Source organism: Geospiza fortis, unplaced genomic scaffold, assembly GCF_000277835.1.
Source record: "Geospiza fortis unplaced genomic scaffold, GeoFor_1.0 scaffold176, whole genome shotgun sequence".
Taxonomy (NCBI): Eukaryota; Metazoa; Chordata; class Aves; order Passeriformes; family Thraupidae; genus Geospiza; species Geospiza fortis.
The window spans coordinates 495,461-505,630 of record NW_005054514.1 but is presented as its reverse complement, the minus strand read 5'-3'; the positions used below and the strand labels follow the sequence as shown (position 1 = coordinate 505,630).

At 48.0% G+C, this 10,170-nt stretch overlaps 1 protein-coding gene across 1 annotated transcript in view; it reads right to left on the bottom strand.

Moving 5' to 3' along the window:
* Positions 1–10,170, bottom strand: part of DOCK5 (dedicator of cytokinesis 5) — a 78,847-nt gene that overhangs the window by 16,721 nt on the left and 51,956 nt on the right. Inside the window, exons 35-44 of the mRNA XM_031063572.1 lie at positions 8,969–9,125; positions 8,110–8,150; positions 7,927–8,017; positions 7,337–7,456; positions 5,825–5,914; positions 4,976–5,080; positions 3,527–3,668; positions 675–756; positions 399–483; positions 275–294 (exon numbers count right to left, since the gene is read on the bottom strand). Of these exons, the coding sequence (XP_030919432.1) occupies positions 275–294; positions 399–483; positions 675–756; positions 3,527–3,668; positions 4,976–5,080; positions 5,825–5,914; positions 7,337–7,456; positions 7,927–8,017; positions 8,110–8,150; positions 8,969–9,125 (933 nt within the window). The remainder of the gene's footprint in view (positions 1–274; positions 295–398; positions 484–674; positions 757–3,526; positions 3,669–4,975; positions 5,081–5,824; positions 5,915–7,336; positions 7,457–7,926; positions 8,018–8,109; positions 8,151–8,968; positions 9,126–10,170) is intronic.

Here is a 10,170-nt window from a genome sequence, read left to right as displayed (position 1 = left end):
CCCCCCGCCCCCCCCCCCCCTGCCATGCCCCCCTCCCCACAGCCATGGCCCCCTCCCCACAGCCATGGCCACCTCCCCACTGCCATGGCCACATCCCCACAGCTGTGCCCACCTCCCCACAGCCATGCCCACCTCCCCACGGCCGTGCCCACCTCCCCTCACTGGGCTCTGCTGAGCCTGGGCTCTCACAGCACCAATTTATGGATTCTGATGGATGCTGAATGCCCAAATCCAGCTGTGGAGCCCCTTGACATCACCCCCAGCTTCAGGCAGAGACTGCAATGCCCATTGTGTCTCCTACTTCGTCAATCCCAACCTCTATGGCCACAGGGAGAGGGAAAAGGTGACAGTTTGGTCAAAATGCCACCAAGAAACCAAACAAAAGACAAAGGACTCACAGCAAACTCGTTGTCTGGATCCTTCTCTCCCTTCCTGACAGGTCTGGAGTGAGTGAACTGCTGCACCTCGTTGGCTCTGTAGTAGCTGGGAAGAAGCAGAGTAAAAAGGTGATTTCCTCACCTCCCATCCTCCTCACTCAAATGTTCAAGCGTTTCCTCACAGTTTGTGGGGAGGAATTTACCCAATTTACACAAAATACCAAGGCACAGCACCTTGTGCCCAAGTTAGTGGGGAAAACACATACAAAATGTTGGGGGAAAAGAAAAATAAATTACTTTAAGATCTGTTCAGGAACAGGTTTATCTTTGTAATTAGGTGGCAGGTTCATCACAGGCTTCACAAGGAAGCACTGCACATCTGAGCAGCTCTGGTTAAGGATGAAAAACTAGGAACCCTTTTGGGAAAACAGGAGAGGGAGAGAAAAACCCTTCCTGTTTCCATTATCAGACTTTTCCACAAATCCCTGTGCCCTCATTAAGTATTTTTCTTCAAACCTGACTAATTCATCACAAGTCACAGGCATTATCTTGCATCTTGCAGTCTGAAGGCTCTTTATGAATTAAAAACCCAAAAGGAACAGGACTTTACAAACAATAATCCCAGAACGGTTAGAGTTGGAAAGGACCTTGAAATTCATGCAGTGCCACCCCTGCCATGGACAGGGACACCTTCCACTGCCCCAGGGTGCTCCAGCCTGGCCTTGGACACTTGCAGGTGCTAAAATTCCCTGAAAGTGCTTGGGAGTCCTTGGCACCACTGATTTCTCCTTTGGGAGACAAGAAAAAGGGCAGGAGGCTCTGCAGGAGGTTCTGTGGCTGCAGCTGGCTCTTCTGCCACCCCACAGTTATTTATCAGAGGCTGCTGCTCCCTCCCTCCCAACCTTTAGATTCACGAAGCCAACTGGACAAAGGAATTGCTTCACACTCAGCTTTTGTACCTGGGAATAATGACAGACATTAAAAAGATCTTAGTAATTGTATCCCCAAGCACAACAGCCTATCATGTTCCTCCAAAATTCTGCTTTGAGGACTGTGCTGAGGCTTTACAGGAGCAAAAAGCTGGCTGGAAAAGCAAGGCTGAGCCAACCTGACCCCATGAGGAGATGGCTCCTGTGAATCCCCTGCTGTCTGAAGTGGCAGTGTATAGGAATGTGCTCCTTGTTGACAGAGTGACAAAATTATCTTGGGTTCCCTTAAAAAGGAAATAAGCCTAAAAGCTTCTCTTCTGAATTAGCCAACAAGACACTTCATAGGACCTGGGGGACTTCACCTCAAACTTAAGGATAGCTAATTGGAAAGGAGCTAAAAGTCCCACCTAAGCAATTTATTGAAAAAGAAGAGAACAAAGGAACTAATTGCTTTTGTGAGGTGTTTTACCAGGAGCAAGAACCTCTTGCAGCTGGCTCGGTTTTTCTCTATAAAGAGTTTTGTTATTTTGCCTTTTATTAAAACTTTTTTGTTTCCAACACTACCACAGAAGCCATCCTGCTGATTTTATGCCTTCTGAGGTAGCTGAGCTATCCTGGGTGTGAAATAGATCTCCAAGAGCTCATGAGACCTGGCTGGAGGAGACCCAGGTTTCAGCAGTGTTTCAGTGGGGGGTAAGGCAGCTCCACACATCCTTCAGTCCACTGAGGCAGCTCTGAAGGGCATTTGGAGAGCCAGGGCAAAGTCACCCTGGCTGTGTGAGGAGCCAGCAGGCAGAGCTGAGCCCAGAAGCACAGAGCCAGGCTAGCTGAGGCTCTGAGCCCAGTGATGAGCTGTGTGCCCCAGCAGAGCTCCTGAGCCTGAGCTGAGCCCTGCTGAGCTGCCTGGGCTCAGCTGCTGGGACTGGGCTGCTCTGGGCTGCAGGGAACCCTGAGGCTCAGCACAGCTTACCTGGTGGCCCCAGCACATCCCTACCAAAAGAAGAACGAGGTGTTTTGTTGTAAAAGAGCAAAAACAGCCTAAAGAAATAAAAAAGAGCCTGAGGCAAAGGAGGTTAAAGGAGTCTGAAAGTAAAACCAAGCAGGAGCAGCAAGGTCTGCCTAAGACAACAGAGACCTGGGCACTCCTCGTGTCAGGAGGTGTTTGTGGGAGTGCAAGGAGATCCTGTCCCACATCCAAGCCCTGCAGCTGCTCCCTTCATCCCAGGGCTGTGCCAGAGCCCCGGAACCCAACACCCCCAAACCCTGGGGATGGCTCAGATCTGCCTCCAAACTCTGCAGCTCGGCTTCATCCCGAGCCAGGAACATCAGAACAAACACAAACAGATGCAGAGGAAGCAGCTGAAACAAAGCAGCAACAGAAGAGGCATTTTTGATACCAAGTTTGATCTTGAATGGATTTTAATTTCCTCTGTGGATTCAGTGCTTGGCAGGAGGATTGCACAGGAAGCATCTGCTATCACTGCCTGGGCTGGGCCTTTGTGCAGGGTTTGAGGGCCAAAATGGACCTTCAGATTCTCCAGCCTGGCCTGGTGAGCACAGGCTGCAGCCCAGGATTTGGTTTTCCTGGCGTGCATCCTCCAGGAGCCACTGACTGAAGTCACTGGCAGCAATCTGGAGCATCTCCACCGGCTCACACTCACAATTCAGAGGGTCTTCAGCCTGGTGGGGAGCTTGGGACACAGCTTGGAGTCCCACCAGCAGAGGGAAAAATAAGAATTAAAAATAGTAAGGGCTCTGCACCCAACAACTTTTAGTGACATAATCACTTCACACTTCTTACAAAGGGACTTTCAGGGGAAAGACACACAAACCCCAGCACTTCATAAATGCTAATGGACTTCAAGGAAGAAGGGAGTACCCTGCACTTTTCACAGGTGCATTTCCCATCTTTCGCACAGAAGCACCCAACTGGGTCCCACCATGGCCAGAGCAGTCAGCACCACCTGAGTGAGAACACAGGAAACCCTCCCTGCAGCCTGCTCCTCACCCTGACAGCAACTTGTTGAACTCTGACAGCCTCTAAATCCACCCTTACAGCTCTGGATAGCCCCATTTTCACATTTTCATGCCCAGTGCCTGCCCCCACATCCCCCAGGAGCAAAAACCCCCTCACTTCCCATCACTGCTGTTCACCAGCTGTGCTGTTGTAGGGAACAGGGAGCTCTGGGTGTGCCAAGATGCCCCAAACCCAAAAGATACACTGTTTGGGGGAAGCCTTGATCTCCTCTGCTGGAGGGGCTGTGCTGGTCATCTTCTCAGCACTGGGGAACTGGGTCAGCAGCTTCAGGTTGAAATCCTCCCTGCGCTCGTACTCCTTGCCACGATAGATGAAAATCTTGTTCTGTGGGCAGGAAAAGAAAAAGGGAATTAAAATTCAGCAAAGCAGAGGGACAGCTTCCCAAGCACCCCCAGAGCTGGTTTGTGGGAAGGGTTGATCCCAGCTGGACAGAAGAGGTGAGGGAAGGAACACGGGCTGGAATGAGGGCACAGCAACTCCTGGGAGCCAGGCCCAGCAAGGGGAACCTCAGATTTGTCTAAAAAATCCATTGCTGCACAGAGAATCATCAAACAGGGCTGGAAAGGAGCTTTTAAAGCCACCTGCAAAGAGCAGGGACACCCTCAAACAGGTGGGGCTGGCCACACAAACACATCCCAGAGTCACTGGGCTGCTCATACCTCCCAGCACCCCCAGCTTCAGCACAGGGATCTCAGCCAGGAGCTGATTTTTGTAACAGAATAAACGTGCCAGGAAATTCTTAAACTGCAGGTCCTGCTAGCCCTGCTGTGAGTTCCCTGAGGGATGTCCCGGGCACAGGTGGGAGTTTCACCTCAGCCCCATTCCTGGCCACCACCACCCACAATGTCACCCCTGGCAGGTCTGCTCCACACACCCAACACCAGACCAAGGCCAATCACTGTCCACCTGGCAGTGTTTCAGGAAGGGATGGATTCCAAAACATGGCCTGGAGCTGAAGGCCCTCCATGCCCTCTCCTCACACAGTTTTAACTTAACATTCTTCTCTTTTTTTGAGCTTGGCTTCCACTTCCTCCTTTCGAGAGCTTCAAACAGCTCCAGTCTGAGAAGGGAAAATGGCCCTGAATTTTAAATAACAGGAATATTTTCAGCCTTGCTGACCCTGGATCTGAGTCATTCCTGTCTTCCACACAGATCCAGCAGTGCTCAGCAGCTGGAATGAGAAGCACTTTTGCACTTGAATTCTTCTGTGTGGGACAAACTTTCCCTGTCCTGAAATAATCCCTGTCCTGAAAATTTGGTTGATTGAGGCTGAAAAGCAATGGGATAAATTCTTCACAGGCTGAACATTTCCTAACAGCAACAATCACATTTCAGAGGGAGCACAAACACAAAAGGTAAATTCTGCTTAAATCCATAGAAAAACTTATCAATCATCTAAAAATACCTATTGTAACACCCAGACTCCACTTGAGCTGGTAACACACAAAATTTCATCTCTGACTTGACTCTTTTTAGACACTGAAATGCTCTGAAACACTCCTGGGATTTAGATCTGTCAGTGCAACTGAAAGGAAAAGGAGTTTGGCACCAAATTTTCTTGGGAGCTCTGCAGAAGTTGTGACTTTCAGGGTCTCCAGCAGAGCAGAAGTTGAGTGGGGAAGGATCCTTACCCTGAGGAAAGAGGGAAAACCCTGTCCATAGTATCCAACAGCAAAGTACTCGGGCTGAGGTCTCATGGCCTTCATGATGTTCTCATAAAAAGTAGCTCTTTTTTTCTGGAAAAGAAAACAACACCACACTTTCACTTTGGAATGCTCCAGGACACATTCCCAGGGACAATCCCTGATCTCTGCCCTCAGAACACACTTCACAACTGCTTTTTGATGCAGTCCCTCATCCTCATCCATTTACTTGATTAAATATTTGCTTTGTCTGGGCCAGAACCAATTTCATTTCCTGCTCTGCAGACATGAGAACAATGCCATGGCTTTAGGATTCCAGAAGGAGATTTGAAATCCTTCACTGTGGGAAAACAAATGAAATACAAATATATTCTGAAAGGGAGAAGACACAAATGGTGACAAATGTCAGAGAACTGGCAGAAATAAAACTGGGCAGATGATTCTGCTGTGAAAGAACATAAAGACCATCTGGTTTCATCCTTAACCACTAAAAAGCAGAATTCTGAGCCAAGAAGATTCTCTAGCTCTGTGCTCATGCCCAGCACTTTTACCACAGAAATAACAAGGTGATGAGATTTATGGAGCCTGAAAATACACCCTGGTTGTTACTTCATTTGGTTAAGACCAAGAATTCTAAACATCTGCACATGCTATTATCATGCTAATTAGGAGGTGAAAAGACACTGAAAATATTTATTCTACTACTAACCTTCACAAAACCATGGGGTTAAGTTGGTTTGTTTGTCTTTAACATACATTTATTTTAGGTTTATCCTGCTTGAACAGTATTAACTGAAGCAGTCAGCAGCCTGCTGGATATGGAGGGAAAAGCCTCACCAGGAGATTGCCAAGTCCCTCGTAGTCAAAGACCTTGTTCTCATACATGTCAGCCAGCTCCTTGCTCAGCTGAATGGCTTTTTCCCACATCTCCACCGAGGGTGAGGACAGGCAGGAGGGGGAAGAAGAGCACAAGCAACATGAAAGACACAGTTAAAAGCCTTCATTAGCACAGATAGGTAAACAAAAATGCAGCTGATTTTAATTCAGGCACTACTTTCATGCTCTGCCAGGTTTCCCTCAGACTCTGCTGCGCAATTTTTTTTATTTTTTTTTTTTCAGGGATTATTACAGCCATACAGATCTTGTGATTTGGAGATCTGAGAGTGATTTACAAAGCCAGGTCTCCACTGAGATCCTGACAGCACAAACTGAGGCACTGGGAGGAGCAAGGACAGGTCTGAAGAGCAGAGAGAGAAGCCCAGGGGGTCTCCTCCTCCAGCAGCACTTGAACAGGGGCTCCTGGGGTTTGTCTCATCATGGGATCATGGAATTTGGGTGGAAAGGGACCTCAAAGCCCAGTGCCAACCCTGCCATGGGCAGGGACAACTCCCACTATGCCAGGGTGCTCCAGCCTGGCCTTGGACACTTCCAGGGATCCAGGGACAGCCACAGTTTCCCTGGGAATTCCATCCCAGCCCCTCCCAGGGAAGAATTCCTCCCCAAGATCCCATCTAAAATCCCTTATTTCAGCTCAAAGCCATTCAGCTCTGGCAGAACCCTCTCTCCAAGGTGCAGCTCCCAGGGTCAGAGCCAGGCAGGGAAGTCTCTCTCCCTGCAAGCCCAAAGCCTGACAGGAGCCCCTCCAGGGGAGGGAGGGAGAGGAAGGAAGGAAGGAAGGAAGGAAGGAAGGAAGGAAGGAAGGAAGGAAGGAAGGAAGGAAGGAAGGAAGGAAGGAAGGAAGGAAGGAAGGAAGGAAGGAAGGAAGGAAGGAAGGAAGGAAGGAAGGAAGGAAGGAAGGAAGGAAGGAAGGAAGGAAGGAAGGAAGGAAGGAAGGAAGGAAGGAAGGAAGGAAGGAAGGAAGGAAGGAAGGAAGGAAGGAAGGAAGGAAGGAAGGAAGGAAGGAAGGAAGGAAGGAAGGAAGGAAGGAAGGAAGGAAGGAAGGAAGGAAGGAAGGAAGGAAGGAAGGAAGGAAGGAAGGAAGGAAGGAAGGAAGGAAGGAAGGAAGGAAGGAAGGAAGGAAGGAAGGAAGGAAGGAAGGAAGGAAGGAAAACACCTGCCCTGCTCCCATCTACCCAGAATCTTGAACAGCTTCACCTTCCAGACACTCTCTGGCCAACACAGAAATAGGATTGAAATGTCTCCAGACAAGCAGGGGCCCTGCTGATGGCAGTGTTGGGGTCCCTGTCAAAACCCCAGCCCGGTGTGGAACCACATCTGCTTTTCCCTTTTAACCAACCCCTGCCTGCCCCAGCCACCGAGCCAAGAATTCACCAGTAGGGAAATCCTAAATCCACACCAAAGTGAATCTGCCAAGGCAGGGTTTGCTGCAGCACCAGGGTGAGCACTCACCTTGCCCCTGTCGAAGAAGGAGATGATCTCCTGGTAGAGTTTCTCCTTGAGCTCCTGCTGGGAGTACACACAGAAGGAGTCCCTCTGCAGCAGGTGAGGGGCACAGGGCTTCTCTGACCACTGGGACAGGAAAAAAAGTAAAGGTGAAACAACTGGAACACTTCCAGAGAAATCCTTACAGGGTGACTCAAAACAAATCCCTGATGGAGGCCAAGGAAGTTTGGCAGGGACAGAAACCTGAGACATTCTCTCCCAGCTCACTGCAGCAGGAGGATGCAACAAACTGATGCTAATAATGACTTTTCTTTTATCATTATTATTTGATTATATCACTTATTTTATGTACTTTATAACATACAATTATTATATATCATATTATTATTTATATCTCATTATATCATTACATATATAACTCTATCAATTTATATATATCATAGTCATAACTATTTTGCTGTGGCATCTGCAAGATTGTGAAGCCCCTCAATGACCACTGGTACCTACATGATTCAATTTCCCATTAAAAGCAGAAAAAAAAGTGCTTTGGTTGTTCTGAGCAGTTTGTGCCTCACTAAACCCCAAGCCTGGGATACCTGGAGCAGCTCAGCGTGCAGGAGCAGGGTGTAGGCAGCCTCTGTGAAGTTCTCACAGTCTGTGTGCAGGTCCCTGAGCTTGTACAGATACCTGGGCAAAGCAAAAGCAATTCCCTGGTGTGAAGGACTCCTGCACCCAAGGGAGCTGCAGGGGAACAAAGGCTTGTTCAGGACACAGCCTACCTGATGTAAATGTCCTCTCGCTTCTTCTCCTTGTAGAAATTCTGCCAACAAGAGAAGAAGTCAAACACTGGCAATGCACAGCAGCCCAGATTTGCAGAATCATCTCCACACAAGTAACCTGAGCAGCAGTTTTAGACATTTCAGGGATATTTGCTGTCGTTTTGGCTGCTCAGCCCTGGGACCATGCCTTCATACCAGAGGGGCACCAGCACCTCCAAAAAGGGACAAATCAGAGAAATCACTTGTCTGAAGTGACACAGGCTCTTTGCAGGGGAACAGGGATCCCAGCCATCAGCCAGGCACCTCCTCTGCCTGTGTCCCAGGGTTCCAGACTGGGAGGATGAGCCAAGGACTTGATTCTGGACTGTCCATCTTTCTGTGATTATAGCTCCAGAGCCTGACTTGAGCACACCATTAACCAAAAATGGCATGAGGAATTCATTAAAATCCTCCTCTAGATCAAAAATAATTCCAGAAGGGTCTAGAAAAGCCCAGGGGAGGTGCCTAAAGCCCAAGGAAGGAGTCTCCAGCCTGGGGGAGGTGCCCAAAGCCCGGGGAGGTGTCCCCAGAACAGGTGATAAGTCCCTTGCCCAGGGGAGGTGTCCCCAGCCCAGGGAGGTGTCCCAGGGAACATGCCCCCAGCCCAGGGAATGTTTCTCCAGCCTGAGTAGGGATCCCCAGCCCAGGGGAGGTGTCCCCAGCTCAGGGAACCTGTCCCCAGTTCAGGGGAGGTGTCCCCAGCTCAGGGAACCTGTCCCCAGACCAGGGCAGGTGTCTCCATCCCAGGGGAGGTGTCCTCAGCCCAGGTGACGAGTCCCCAGCCCAGGGAGGTGTCCCAGGGACATGTCCCCAGCCCTACCAGCACGTTGACGGTGCAGCTCATGCGGTTCTCCTTGCTCTCATCGTGCATGATGGTCCTGTAGTCCAGCAGGTTCTCCAGGAGGCTGCTGACCAGCAGGGCAAACACTTCTCCTGGGGCTGCCAGGTACGTGTGCTTCCTGCAGTGCTCCAGCAGCCTGCAGGACACCAGGACACTCAGCTGGGCCTCCCAGTACTGGTAAATGGGATTTGGTGTGAATTACCCAAATTTTGGTGTGAATTACCCAATTTCCCTGGATGGACACTCAGTGCTGGACACCCACACCTGAGACAGACAACTCAGGCAGGGCAGGACAGCACTTTCTGGTCAAAAAAATTAAGGTTTTGTTGCTAAAAGCTCCAATTTTGCTTTAACTTTGAGCCTTTGAATCCTTTGAACTAAGTATCTACTCTGTACCTTGATTTTGTTGCTTGCTCACCACTGCTCTGGAGTCACACACAGGAAATGAAGTCAGTACATGGCCACAAAGCAGTCTGTCTCAGAAGTACATTAAAGCAGACTAGACTCAAACAGACACTTCATACATTTCTTGTCACTAAAATTCTTTAGTAGAACTCGATGAGTCTGCTGATTACACGGAATACTCTTATAGCAATCTTAAAAAATATATGGCAGATTCACTACTCAATAATTTTCAAAAATTACCCGATTACTTGCACTTGCAGCCCCCTCCCCAGTCTGGCAGCTGACTCTGAATTCCACCTCCAGTTCAGGGCAGTTAAAAGTGCAGAACAGACCCCTGATTTCTGGGCAATCAGCCCCAGAACACCTGCACAGCACTAAGGTCACTGCAGCTGCTGCAGCTTCCTGCTCATGGAATAATTAATGAATTAGGGCTTCTTTGCATTAGGAAAGCAGCCCAATAAAGTGTGAAAAAATACATGTTATATAAACAATATATAATATAAAATAATATAAAAACATATATGTGTAATATATAAAATATAAAGTAAAAATATAAAATATAATAATATATAAATAAAACATAATATAATATATAAAATATAAATAACATAAAACATAATATATATAATATAAAATAATAAAAATACAATATATAGATAATATATATTATATAAAATAATATAAAAAATAGAATACATAATATAAAAGAATATAAAAATTGTTTTATATTATATATTATACGTATTTGATATCATATATTTTTACATTATTGTCTA